Source organism: Erythranthe guttata, chromosome 9 (genome assembly GCF_056151865.1).
Source record: "Erythranthe guttata isolate IM_541 chromosome 9, IM_541, whole genome shotgun sequence".
Classification (NCBI taxonomy): domain Eukaryota; kingdom Viridiplantae; phylum Streptophyta; class Magnoliopsida; order Lamiales; family Phrymaceae; genus Erythranthe; species Erythranthe guttata.
Window position 1 is genome coordinate 2821640 of NC_142541.1, and position 14408 is coordinate 2836047.

General features: G+C 34.8%; 1 protein-coding gene and 1 long non-coding RNA gene across 5 annotated transcripts; one reads left to right on the forward strand and one right to left on the reverse strand.

The window, feature by feature from the left end:
- The first annotated feature begins 1565 nt into the window (after positions 1 to 1565).
- On the forward strand, positions 1566 to 11247 carry LOC105959784 (ABC transporter A family member 7). 4 transcript variants are annotated; one of them, XM_012983937.2, is made up of 18 exons: positions 1566 to 1774; positions 5859 to 6210; positions 6303 to 6382; positions 6527 to 6671; positions 6838 to 6957; positions 7045 to 7169; positions 7527 to 7685; positions 7777 to 7939; positions 8034 to 8159; positions 8241 to 8324; positions 8443 to 8798; positions 9012 to 9212; positions 9306 to 9415; positions 9513 to 9597; positions 10031 to 10159; positions 10274 to 10379; positions 10496 to 10584; positions 10784 to 11247. In XM_012983937.2, the coding sequence occupies exons 1-18, from the start codon at positions 1694 to 1696 to the stop codon at positions 11081 to 11083; spliced, it is 2811 nt and encodes a 936-aa protein (XP_012839391.2). In that variant the 5' UTR covers positions 1566 to 1693; the 3' UTR covers positions 11084 to 11247. The 4 variants fall into 4 exon arrangements, with proteins under 4 accessions (XP_012839391.2, XP_088679664.1, XP_088679663.1 ...); XM_088823537.1 differs by lacking the exon at positions 1566 to 1774 and adding an exon at positions 5126 to 5355; XM_088823539.1 differs by lacking the exon at positions 1566 to 1774 and adding an exon at positions 5242 to 5380.
- A 45-nt stretch (positions 11248 to 11292) lies between these two features.
- LOC148767868 (uncharacterized) lies at positions 11293 to 13712 on the reverse strand. Its single transcript, XR_016033639.1, has 3 exons — positions 13576 to 13712; positions 12796 to 12998; positions 11293 to 11852 (listed from the first exon to the last, which is right to left on the reverse strand). It is a non-coding gene; the product is annotated as an uncharacterized LOC148767868 (long non-coding RNA).
- Positions 13713 to 14408: the final 696 nt, after the last annotated feature.

The window sequence follows — 14408 nt, forward strand, 5'->3', positions numbered from 1 at the left end:
CCAGCTGAAACAGCCGAGCTCGGCTCGTTCACACCCCTACCTACGAACCCGTTGCGAGACAACTCCAACGAGGAGCCAACTCCTTCGGTACTACGAACCCGTAGCGAGATAACTCCCACGAGGAGCCAACTCGATCGGTCCTACAATCCGTTGCGAGGCAACTCCTACGAGGAGCCAACTCCCTCGGTACTACAACCTGTAGCGAGACAACTCCCATGAGGAGCCAACTCGTTCGGCACTACAAATTCGTAACAAAGGGCACGATCCCACGAGGAGCCACCTCGCTCGGTAATAAGACTCGCCGCGAGACAACTCCAACGAGGAGAGAACTCGCTCAGAGCGACCTCAATCCGCACGCTCCTCAGTCTCGCGTCATCCAACGCTCCCACAACTTCGCTGCGAGACAACTCTCTTGAGTAGACAACTCGCTCGCAATTCACTACACAATCAGAAGCTCAAGTTAGCACGATTACAACCTTAGAAACACTTAGAGATATTATGAGAATCTATATAGCCTGGCCAGCTTGATTACTCAAATTTCTCTACTTGTTTTCGACGGGTCATTCATTAAAACGTGGCCACGGTCCAAACATACTTACGACCCACGAGGTCTAACAAGGGGCACGATCCCCATAAAAAAAAAATCTTGAGAGCCTGATCCACTCATCAAGTACATCACGCACAAGGCTATATGTAAACACATACAAGCAACGCGTCAAACCATTGACAACGTCAATAAATAACAACTCCCACGAGGAGATAACAACACCGACGACTCAAGTAACTTACATCGCGACAACTTGGTCGCGCTACGCGCTAACGCGCCTTCACGCCCCTCCGACACACGCTCCAACGCGTTTTCGCACACCATCAGGCCATACGCCAACGAGCGACTACTACAATTTTTACTCTCGACACGATCTGTCACCCATTTCAACACGGCCCCCACATCGACTCGAGAGTGGGAGCTTAATGATATGCCTAATTGTGCCAACCAAATGGGCTTACAATTTATTTACCTACTGGGCCACGAGCCCAATATTGAAGACCACTATCACCGATGCCCAATCACCTTCAAATAAGGTTTGGGCCCAACAATCTCATCTAAGGTATAAATAACGATATAATTCATTTATTAAAGATACGCCATATTATCTAAATAATACGACGATTCATATTCTCTTAACTATTTCTACTATCCGCACATCTGACTTGAGCGTCGGAGGGGTTTCCGCCGGATCAATCCCCGGCTTAGTTCACGTGTTATATGATCGCATGTATCTCAAGGTCATCAAGCTCGTGAGCCAGTGATCCACTATGCTCTTCCAGCTCATCCTGTTTCAACACTCTAAGGTGATTTATCTCTAGTATCATCAGAATAGACTGTGAGAGAGATACGAAACCATTAGTTCTCATTAATTGAAATGTTGTACAAAGAGTCATCTCTATAGACTTTGCTAGCTGATATTTTCTGTTAATGAAATTTTCTATATGCTCAGAGAATGACACGTACTGTACTTTAGTTTTGTCATCCTTCTAATTTGATCATATCTAATTTTATTGTTAATTAGAGGAAGAATCATCCTCTACAGCCTGTGTATATTTAATAGAAACACAAATCCTCTAAACTGAACCAACAAGAATTAAAAATACGAAGTTGGAATAATTTCGGAGAAAAACAAAACAATCAAACATGGCGGCGGATCCATCAAACGGGCCGTCGAGTTTTTGGACTCAGGCAAATGCTTTTGTGAGGAAGAATCTGATTTTTCAGGTGAGTTTAGTTCTTTCTGCATCAACTTCTGGAATCTTTTCTTATTTTGTTTGATGAAATGTTTGGTTTAATTTCTAATTTTCTTCAAACAACATTTATTTTTTTCTTTTCTCCAAACTTTATGCTTCTATTAGTACTTCCAGACCTCGTTTGGTTGGAGACATTAAGTATTAATAACTCTTCGGACCCTTGGCCTACTATTGTGTACCGCCTCCACACAGGATAAACATAAGTCTACACGCATGGAACAACAGTATAACATGAGGACTGACTCCTCCGTCGGTCCGAATTAATTAAAAAAATATTGAGTGCTTCATAATAAAAAAAAAAAATATAAATATTTTCTTTGGCATTTAAAATTAATAAAATATGTACAATACCTAACAAAAAATTGACCCATTGTGATTTCAGTAGGTGACAATTTCCCCAACCTACCACACACACCACCACCAGCAACCACGTACCGCCAACTGCCAGCAACACCAATTCCACCACCATGACTCCACCTCCGCCATCCGTTGCAACCCAAAACTCCGGCCACTATCCAGCCAACTACCATCACCAATACGAACCTCAACCCTATCACCGCCGAATCATAAAAGAAACACCCGCAAACACACGCACACACCAAAAATGGCAGCATCGCGTTTTGCTTCATTTCTCTTCAACTTCATGTTTTTTGCTTCAATTCGTTAGATTCTCACCACTTTACTCACATTAATCACCACTCCAAATAGGATTTCTTGGTCCTGTTCTTCTTTGATTGGATTACGCAAAGATCTCTTCTCGCAATTTCAAATCATAAAACCGGAATTTAGGAATTTTCCTTCTCAATCGAACAAGAGAAGCGGCAAGAATTCGGAGTAGTATCAATTTGCAGTTTTTTGCCCGATTGATTTTCACGTGTTTCATGTGAATAAAATGAAGAGAGAGGAGAGAGAAGAGAGTAGAGAGAATCGTCTCATAGGGACAATTGTGTTATTTCACATAAAAAATGACAATAACAGCCACATAAATGGCGAGTGAGCCGGTCAGGCGAGGATTGCATTTGACTAATTTTCACAGAGGAATTTTTGCTAATTTATTTATCACGGGAGGTTTCTGCTAGTTTGAGCTTACACACAAAGGTACTTTTTACAGTTTAATATATTTAAATGCATTGAAGTTGTGCATTACTATAATGTCCTCACCTCTACTCTGAGGGTTCACTAGGGTCGGGCATGGGTCGGGTTGGACAATTATCGACCAATTATCTACTCAACTCGACCACCCGATTTTGCTGAAAATTGAAAATCATTACCAACTTAATCATTATGGATCGGGTAATAGTTGACAACCGACTTTTTTCGGGTAAAAAATGGGTCGTTGGTTGGTATTATCGGCCATCAATTTATTGTTTATTTTTTATTTTTTTATGTTTACAATATTAAGATATTTTTTAAAGTTTTTTCAAAAGATATTCCAAATTTTTGGGAAAACTTATGTTAGTAAAAATATTAACTTAAATTAAGAGTTTTTTTTTTTTTTTTTTTTTAATTAAACTTGTACAATAAGTAAATATATAATGAGCAATATGAAATAATGATTATATAATAGAAATAGTATGGAGATGTTTATAAAGTTGTGTTTTGACTTTTGAGTTTTTACTTCTTTTATATATTATTTTAACATTAAAAAAAAGAATTACAATTGCATATTTATAAATGGAGAGTTAAAAACATGAATGCTATATCTATTATAGCCCATCAACAGTGTAATAGCAACTCAATTTTTACTATCTTCTCCAACCATATCATTTATATTTTAGCATTTTATTATATTTTATTAATTTTCAACTATTCTATTATAATAATTATGTGTAATTTTTTTTTTCTTATAGATATGTACAATGTCAATAGAAAATAAACAATTAAAATAAACTTCAATAAATAATTAAACCTATATATATATATATATATATATATATATATATATATATATATATATATATAATATTGTAAAAAAAAGGGCAAAATACACTTTACCCCCTTGTACTATACCTTATGTAACACTTACCCCCTTGAACTATGGAAAATACACTTACCCCCCTATTTTAATGGTCAACCTATTTGACTCTTAACGGTGTTAGTAGTAAAATAAATTTAATATATTTTTAATAATTCTTACTAAATAACAAATTTTTTATTTAAAAACATAATATATGTACTATGAATAAATTAAATAAATATTTAAGATAATAATATTTTTTAAATTTAAAAAGAAAAATATTATTACTTTTTCAATTCAATATATTTTTTAATAATTCATAAGAAAGGACACCTAATTTTTATTAAAAAAATATTTTTTCATTGTGGATAATTATATTAAATAAGTATTTAACATGTATAAAATTTTACATATAGGATTAAAATATTTAATCATTAGATATTTATATTAAAAATTGTAATTCTACGGTAGTGTTTTTTTAACGATATATGCTAATAATTTATTTTATTTATTTGTAACATCAAATTTCATTTAAGCCTTTTACATTTAGGATTAACTATACGAAATTTAATGTTACAAATAAATGTTAAAATTCAATGTACACAATGTTTAACGAGTTAAATAATTTAACTCAGAATATGAAAAAATATACTTGCTACTTGGTTGTATAAAATAATACATGAAAAATTATACTATTTAAATATTATTTTTTTTAAATAAATATTTAACAAGTAAATTATATTTAATCCGAATTTTAAAAAAGAATTGCTATCTTAAATATTTATTTAATATTTTCGTAGTACATGTAATTTTTTTGAAGTAAAGAAAATGTGTCGTTTAGTAAGAATAAAAATATATTAAATTTATTTTACTACTAACACCGTTAAGAGTCAAATAGGTTGACCATTAAAATAGGGGGTAAGTGTATTTTTCATAGTACATGGAGGTAAGTGTTACATAGGACATAGTACAAGGGGGTAAAGTGTATTTTGCCCTAAAAAAAATGTATTCTACAAATAGTTTTAATCAAATTTATAATAAATATAAAAAAATTCAAGTTTAAATAACCATATAAAAATAAAAATAAAAATAAAATCTGATGTAAATAACAAATACAAAATACACTGTATTTATTTTGGTTTTCACTATCACGATAGATCCATAACTTATTTATTTGACTTCAATTATTACTGTGGGATGGTGGGGTCATGTAATATTTTAATATTTTATCATATACCATGCGTGAATAGTAGCAAGTATATATACCAGCTCCATCTAAGATTTTAAGTGGTGAGCAAAATTATAGCTCTCCCGTTGGAGCATGATTTTTAGTTCATAAATGGTAAAATTGTAAAATTATAGCATTTAGCACTCCAAAGCCCAAACAACACATGGTTGGAGATGCTCTAACAATGAAAGGGCAGCAAAGTAATTCCAAGTTAAATGGAAAATTGTATAAAAAGAAAACAAAAAGAAATAGAAACCAAAGTAATCTTCTAAAATGGAACCAAGGGCAAAATCCGTACAATACATGGTGGCGCCATGGCGGATTCATCAAATTCGCCGTCGATTTTCTGTACTCCGGCCACGCTTCGGTGAGGAACATTCCGATTTTTTCAGGCGAGTAGATTATTCATTTCTCTCTGCCTCAAACTAATTTTCGGATTTTGTTTATTTTTTTGCTGGTTTGTTTGATGGGTATTGATTATAATTCAAATTATTCAAATTTTTCCATTCAAGCTTTGTTATAGTCTTAATTTAGTACTTGATGGGCATTCAATATTTACATTTTGATGTATTGTAGTGGGAATGCAGTTGCCTTTTTTCTGATCGAAGAATTATGTAATTTCTGTTGGGTTTTAGGTTTTGAATTGTGCTGTTTGATGCAAAACACACCAATAATTTGTTGTAGACCCACAAAAAATTTTATTTTTCATTCCTGCAACTGTCTTTGCTTCTAATATGCTGTCAATTTTTGAACCAGCAAAAAACATAGCCCCAAGTGCTCTCTCTCAATCATCTAAAGTTTATAAATTTAACTTGCTTTTATTCGACCAGAATTTTGTTTTAACATCGGTTTCATATTCTTTCGATGCAGAAACGCAACATGGAGATGAATATCCGACTCATTCTATTCCCACTTTTCATCTGTTTGTTGCTTGTTCTCATCCAAAAAACGGTGAATAGTCAATTAAATAAGCCCTCGTTAAGGTGTGGCTGCATTTGTGTTGATACAGGAAAGGGCCAATGTGAAAAAACGTGTGGGATCGAATACTCAAGTTTGGACCAAGTATTCTTTTGTCCCATTCCTCATCCTACAGAATGGCCTCTGTTATTACAAGTGCCAGCTCAGCAATTTCGTGCTGTTAGAACTGGAGATAGATGCAAGAAAACGGGTTCCTGTCCTGTAACTATGCTTATTACTGGAAATAATCAAACATTTGGTCAATGTATGTCCTATTAGTTATGCTATAACATATTCAATATCTAGTGTTTATGGAGAGTTTAATGCTTAACTAATGCTTCTCGTTTGACTTCATAGCTGTGGCTGGAAACATGTTCTCGAGGCCATTAAATGTAAATTCCTCGGATATTCTGCAAAGCTTAGCAGATAATGCCTTGGTTAGTGGCAATTTTTTTATTTCTTAATATATTTTTATATATTTTTATAGTGATGATGCTACACATTTCGTAGCTTAAACTATGTATGGTTTTAGTAGTTTACTTTATGGTGATGATTTAGGTATGTATTTCACAAATTTTCAGGGTTCGGGAACAACGTCTCGGTATACTAATTTTATTGATGCTGCTTTTCTTTCAAATGCTCCAATTGATCTTCTTCAACCTCAATGCTCATCAGATTCTCAATTTTCTGTTGCTATCCAGTTAGGTTCTGCTACATTGCAAAAAGGTAGTTAGTTTTTTTGAAATTATTCTTCTTTCCATAATGTCGTTACATTTGGTAGTGTAGTTACTTTTTACGACCTTCAGTTTGAAATTTTAAAATCAAATTTGCATAATAGAGGTGCAAGAAATAAGTTCCTTCAACTTCTCTTGGATCTTCTTATAAAATGCAGATGTACGTTGCACTCAAGGCTTACAATTGTGGCGCAATAGTTCTGCCGAGATCAATGATGAGATATACAAGGGTTACCGTAATGGGAATTCGGGAAGAAAGATTAATGAGATTTTAGCAGGTTTGGGACTAACATCTTTGGTTTACGAGAAAAAAAGTTGCCAGTTTTATGTGAACGGCTTGATTCATTGTTCCCTTTGTTTTGCAGCTTATGATTTTGCGAATTCAAATGAGAATCTATTCAATGTTACGATATGGTATAATTCTACGTATAAGAACGACACGGGGGATCAACCTCCTGCCTTGATACGTGTGCCTCGTTCAATAAATTTGGTACCCAAATCCTGACCTTCACTTATCGCACTCATATTTCTCACTCTATAGTATATATCATTAACTATCTCTTAGTAAGCTGTATTAATTTTTAGGCCTCGTTTGGTTGCCAAGATAAGATTAAATAATCTAATGAAACCTAATTATTTTATTGAACCTACGGACGTCCAACAAAAAAAAGTACCATAAAAGGCAAGATAAGGCAAGATAAGCGATGATTACATAATCTTGGCGGGTCGAACCGGCAATTTATTGAGGATACCAAACATCAAATTAAGTCCAACTATTTAGTTAATCATGGTTTATCTTGGCAACCAAACGGGGCTTTAGTGTATAATTTAGTGCATTCATGTACAGGCTTCAAATGCCTATCTCCAATTTCTGCTTGGACCATCTGCGAAAATGCTTTTCGAGTTTGTGAAAGAAATGCCAAAGCCCGAAACGAATCTTAGGCTGGATTTCTCTTCTCTCCTTGGGCCACTCTTCTTTACATGGGTTATTGTCCAGCTGTTTCCTGTAAGTGTCGTTAGTGGTAGTGTCGTTTTTCTTATTTTCCTTGATATTTTTGTAGGCCTTCCAATAACAGTCCTTAATTCTTTTCTTGCAGGTTGTTCTAATATCTTTGGTTTACGAGAAAGAGCACAAACTAAGGGTTATGATGAAAATGCACGGGCTCGGAGATGGACCTTATTGGATGATATCTTACGCTTATTTTCTAGCAATATCTTCAGTCTACATGCTATGCTTTGTGGTATTTGGCTCAGCCATCGGTAAACTTTTACGTCTAATGAATTGATCATAATTATATAATCGTTTTTCCAGTTCCGTACTAGTTGCTTCATCACTGATATATTTGGTTTTCAGGGTTAAACTTCTTCAGACTAAATGATTACAGCATCCATTTTGTGTTTTACTTCCTCTATATAAATTTGCAAATCTGTTTGGCTTTTCTCGTTGCTGATTGGTTTTCGTCGGTGAAGACTGCTACAGGTGTGTCCTCAGCGTAACACTTTATCTAGTTTCTTTTATAATTTTGTATTGACATTTCGTCTAAAAGCGTAAAATTCTCAGTCGTAGGGTATATGATGGTATTTGGAACTGGGCTTTTGGGTGGCTTCCTTTTTCAGTTCTTTCTCCAAGATTCGTCTTTCCCAAGTACGTAAAACCATATAATTGACATCGTTTAGTTAACTAACACAAAATCAGATTCCATGGCCGTAGCATGCATTAATTGCTAACCTTTTTTCTGTGTAATTTTATCTCATCAATGCAGAAGCAGGTATAATTGCTATGGAGTTATTTCCAGGGTTTTCCCTTTATCGTGGGTTATACGAGTTCTCACAGTACGCCTTTACCGGAAATTTTATGGGAAGTGATGGAATGCGATGGAAAGATTTAAACGATAGCAATAACGGCATGAGAGAGGTATTGGTTATCATTGCAATTGAATGGTTAGTTGTTCTTTGTGTTGCATATTACGCGGATCAAGTTGTGTCATCTGGAAAAAGTCCTCTGTTTTTCTTGCGGAAGCAACAAAAGAACCTCTCATCATCTTTCCGCAAACCTAGCCCGCGAAGGCTTGGTTCTAAACTTTTTGTTCAGATGGAGAAGTTTGATGTTGACCAAGAGGTAACCTATTGTTTATTACAACTACTGATGATTCTTCTGAGGTTGATTTATTGGATTTATTGGAGAAGCCTCAGCTAGTCGCTAGATATATCGGAGTGCATTTTCAATATGGAAAATAAAACAATGTTATGATTTTTGTGCTCACTTTCTCTAATCTGTTATTTGTATACCTCCCCGTATTATCTCACTTTCACTTTTTCGTATTTGATTTAGAGGGAGAAGGTGGAGCAGTTACTACTTGAATCAAGTACAAGTCATTCAATCATATGCAATAATCTCAAAAAGATATATCCAGGCACGGACGGAAACCCCGAGAAATGTGCAGTAAGAGAGCTCTCACTTGCTTTGCCGGAGGGAGAATGTTTCGGCATGCTTGGTCCTAATGGTGCTGGCAAAACTTCATTCATCAACATGGTTAGTTCACGGGCTTGGTTCTTTTAATTGGAAAACATTTTTCACATTATCCGCTCTAGTTCGTTTTGATTATCCATATTTTTGTTTTGTTAGATGATTGGGCTCATAAAGCCGAGCTCGGGAACTGCATATGTTCAAGGATTAGATATACGGACTGATATGGATAAAATATACACCAGCATGGGTGTATGTCCCCAGCATGAGTATGCATTACGAAAACATAACCGATTTGGAGTTTTAAATTCATGATTTTATGAGTCCATTCATGTAAATTTTGATATTTTTCAATACTGTGTGCAGCTTGCTGTGGGATACATTAACGGGAAGAGAGCACCTATTTTTCTATGGACGGCTTAAAAATCTCAATGGTGCTGCCCTAACACATGTAAGACTGTATAGAATCGAGAGTACACTAATTAAATTGTACGAGATTATCATACAAAGTCTCATTTAGTTACTTAGATAGGATTAGCCAAGATATTATTATGCAATTTTATTCGAGATCAATTGTATACTTGGACTATGCACATTTTCCTGATAAAACTAGATAAAGGCTCATCTTTCCAAAAAACTTTTGTGTTGGCCCGAAAAGTTATAGGACTAATTAAATATCAAATAAAGCTCATTTATTTGATTAACATAGATAATCTTGCTGCCAACCAAACTAGGCATAATACAAATTTATTGTGCAGTATATTGTTACGTTTTGATGTCTTGCTAAATGCGCCACAATTGCACGAGTTGCATTGAATTGGCCATTCAATTTGGCATATTTTTTAGCGTCGTAACTTCATCTACATTTTTATATTGTGAAACAGGCAGTGGAAGAATCTCTTAAGAGTGTGAACTTATTTCACGGCGGGGTGGCAGACAAACAATCGAGGAAATATAGTGGAGGCATGAAAAGAAGACTTAGTGTCGCCATTTCACTTATCGGAGATCCAAAAGTACGTACATCCATATCCTTAATATTTAGTTTCGACTCGTGTTTAGTTCGACAATAAGTTATTAGTTTCGTTAAAGTTGTTACCTTATTCTACTCGAAAATTGGCTATTCGAAGGTGGTGTATATGGATGAGCCGAGTACTGGATTAGATCCTGCTTCAAGAAACATGTTGTGGGACGTTGTGAAACGTGCTAAGCAAAATAGAGCTATAATTCTCACCAGTAACGTTTTTGTCTCTCTTTCGCTTCTTGACACGTGGAAACCTTTAGATTTAACTGCATTGTAGTTAAGAAATTACTATGTTAGTAATTTCAGAGCATCTTATTTGATAATTCAGCGCATTCAATGGAAGAGGCAGAACATTTATGTGACCGTCTTGGAATTTTTGTTGATGGAAGCTTGCAATGTGTCGGAAACCCTAAAGAGGTAATGCCAAAATGTTGGTCGTCAATGCACGTTTTGTATTTCACGAGTTGTCATCTTTACGTTGTATATATCGAAACTCGTATTTCTTACCATCTTTCAGTTTTTGTTGCCTTATCATATAACTTATTTATTTACGATTCTATAGTCCGAACTATTTTGTATTCCGTCTCAACCGTCTATTTTCCATCCAAAATGACAGCTCAAGGCTAGATACGGAGGATCGTATGTATTCACGATGACAACATCACCGACTCACGAGGAAGAAGTAGAGAACTTGGTAAACCAACTCTCACCAAATGCAACAAAGGTATACCAAATTTCAGGTACACAAAAGTTCGAGTTGCCAAAAGACGAGATAAGAATAGCAGATGTTTTCGAAGCAGTCGGGAATGCAAAGAGTAGATTCACCGTTCAGGCGTGGGGTTTGGCAGACACGACATTAGAGGATGTCTTTATTAAGGTTGCAAGAGGGGCTCAAGCAGACACTACTCTCTCGTGATAACACGATATGGAGCCGATGTATGATTAGTTAAACTCATGCTTGATAGTTTTGGAAGCATCTCAATGGAATATTGGAATATTCTATTGTAATATTATGCACTGGGTTTGAAAGTTTGTATCAAGAGTTTATAATGTGAAATTTGCCTCGTGCCTTTTTGTCTATTCGTTTGTTTTTCCGTTTGCCAACATTTGACTTGCAATCAATAATCACTGTAACCCTAATGTATTAAAACATGCTTCATTAAAAGTTTTCATATTCAAAAGAAGCATTAAAAAGATGATGAAAATCTGTTTGCCATAACTTCTAAATGATGGATGACAGTATATTGGTGCCTGAAATAAGGCGAGGGCAACGAATGGTGCCGTAACTTTAGGTGGTACAAATCTGAAAGCGAGATGTACCACTCTGTAAGATCCGGACATTTAGTGAAGGATCCATTAATTATCAGCTCGCACAATTCCTAGAAAATAGTTAATACAAAAGTTTATGAAATCTCTCTTCAGTTTATTTTGCTCTTGACCGATCGATGTTTTCGTAGGAGAGTCTCGATCAATTTTCTTGTCAGCGGCACAACAAGGGCAAAACCAACTTCCTTGACGCACACTGGCAACGGGCGGACGCAAACAGTATGTGTGATACACTGCATCACTTTTGTCGCAAGGTAGAACCTTCTTATTCCATGGTGCTTTGGGAATTGCAGCATCATTAATATCCTTCTTAGAATACCATGGTAGTGATTTTAGAATTTCTGCTGTAGACAATCAACCTAGATAATAATAAATAAAAAAGGGCTTTGTGAGTAAAGCAAGAGTAACCATACGAGGTTCAAAAAACACCGATATGCACTGATTCAAGCAGTGGCGAGGCCAGAAAGTTTGGTGAGGGGGGCTTAAACACACGGGGTTCGGGGGCAGCACCCCCGAAAAAAAATTTGCTACCAAAGAAATTTGAGATGAAAATTTGATACAAATTTTTTTTCCTTCACTTTCAGAAAATAATACCAAAATGAATCGCGAAAGCTAAATTGCTATGAAAATTTAAGAAACATGAATATCAAGTCGATTATCAAATTGAGACAATCGACTTTTAATTGATATCCAATCTGAAAATTAAGATGAGAGAGAAGTTGTCAAATGCTAAACGATCGTTGATGGGTGGCAATTTAACCGCTATTAGTGTACCTGTGGGAGAGAACAAAGTTTTTTTTTTCTTTTTCAAGAAACGTAACGAAGTTGAGAAATAGAAGATGAGAGCAAGTCAGACATGGGGGCTTTGAGTAAGTGGAATAAAATTAAGTGGGCTTAAATAATATAATTGAATAGACAAAAAAAAAAAAAAAATAGGATATATATATATATATATATATATATATATATATATATATATATATATATATATATATATATATATATATATATATATATATATATATATATATATATATATATATATATATATATAATGGAAAAAAAATTGGAAGTGAGGGGGGGCTTGAGTCCACCCTAGCCCTTGGGTGGACTCGCCCTTGGATTCAAGTGATAGATACATAGAAAATCCGTACCTCTTTCAAATGTAAGGATTCAAATGTGTGGCATTATCCAAAACATGCGGATTCAAAGAAGGATCTCGAATATGTTTTTGTTCTCAAAAGTGTGCATAGATTTTGTGGTATTGACCAGGAAAGGAAAAATAAGAGGGTTCTCGCTTACGTAGAGTGTACGATGATGCAGAGTATCACTTATACTGCTTGAGTCTGCCCCTTGCCACTGTGCCACATGGAAGTTGGTATTGTCATTGTTGTGCCGCTGGCAAGAATATTGCTCGACACTCTCCTCTACCAAAACTTCATCGGTTGGTCAGAATAAATTAAATTGAAGAGAGACTTTATAAACTTTGTTGCGATACCATATGTCTGTCCAAAAAAGAAACAAAGAGTGAGATTTTGTAAACTTTATTCGTAAGAAAACGTTCACGTAATTAAAGACAAGAAAATCAGTAAATTTAGAAAAAAAATGTAGTGCGATAAAACGACAAATCTATCTTCATTTAATGATAAAAAAACATGTTCGATGTTTATATGCATTCACTGGAAAATCCAAATAAACATTCTTTATTTGGAAAAAAATCTTTTAGGGTTTCATAAGTTCCTTAAAGGGCACAGTCACTTGATCGTTAGATATGATATTTAATTCACATTCAGTAAATACAAATCCGAAAGTACTTATCAAATTCAGTTATTAAGATATGAAAATCTAAGTACGCGTAAAAACACGAAAATCATCATTTTAATAGTTTCAGAAAACCCTAACTTTCATCGGTAAATAGCAATAAATAATTTAGATCGACAACGCGACGAACCAAACATGCAAATCATAAAACATCTTAAATCCATTGGCATTTATATATGGAATTAAAAATCAAACAAATTAGATTTGATTTAGCAGCAAACAAACAAATCAAAGAGATGAGAGATGAAAAAAGAAAACTACCTGTAGACCATCTTCCATTTCTTGAAGATAGACGAAAATGGTGGCGGCGGAGGTTCGGGAGGAGGCGGTGGGCGGCGAGGATCTTCAAAGGACGAAGATGGATACATCAGCAGAGACAAATCATTCATTTGATGTTTGAATTCGGACACGGCTGCACTCCTTTTTATAGTAAATTTATCTGACAACTAAACCTAGGAAAGTGAGGCGGATATAATATCTAGGGTTTCAGTTAGGGTAGCCACCTGAATACAATAAGCCCATTGGGCTCGGATCTTTGTGTTAGATGAATTTACTTCGTCCACTCATTTTATTCTATAAATAGTACTTAAATGAGAGATGCAACAAATGTCCTATATATATTCGTCATTTCTATTTAATTCAATTTTCCTTTTTTTTTCCTTTTCTTTTGTGCTGAATTTTGTTGGATAGGGTTCCTATATTCGTCATTTCTATTTAATTCAATTTTCCTTTTTTTTTTTTTCCTTTTCTTTTGTGCTGAATTTTGTTGGATATATAGGGTTGTTATTCATTTAGCTAAAATAAGATAATCAAAAAGTGAAACTTCTACAAACATCCCTATACCGAAGACACTGTTACTTTACGTGTTAGAAGACAAGATTTATCGTAAAGAAACAAAGGCAAAAAAAAATTATGATGTTTTGAATGTAAGATTTGCATCAAAATTTAGTTGTAGTTGCAGACGAGTTAGAGAAATGTTTGTGCGTCCCCAAAATTAATTGGGCAACTTTTCTACATCTAAGTTATATCAATGAAATTACACGTAAGATTTTTGAAAGATAAGATTGTACATGTGTTTAAATACGTGAAACTTT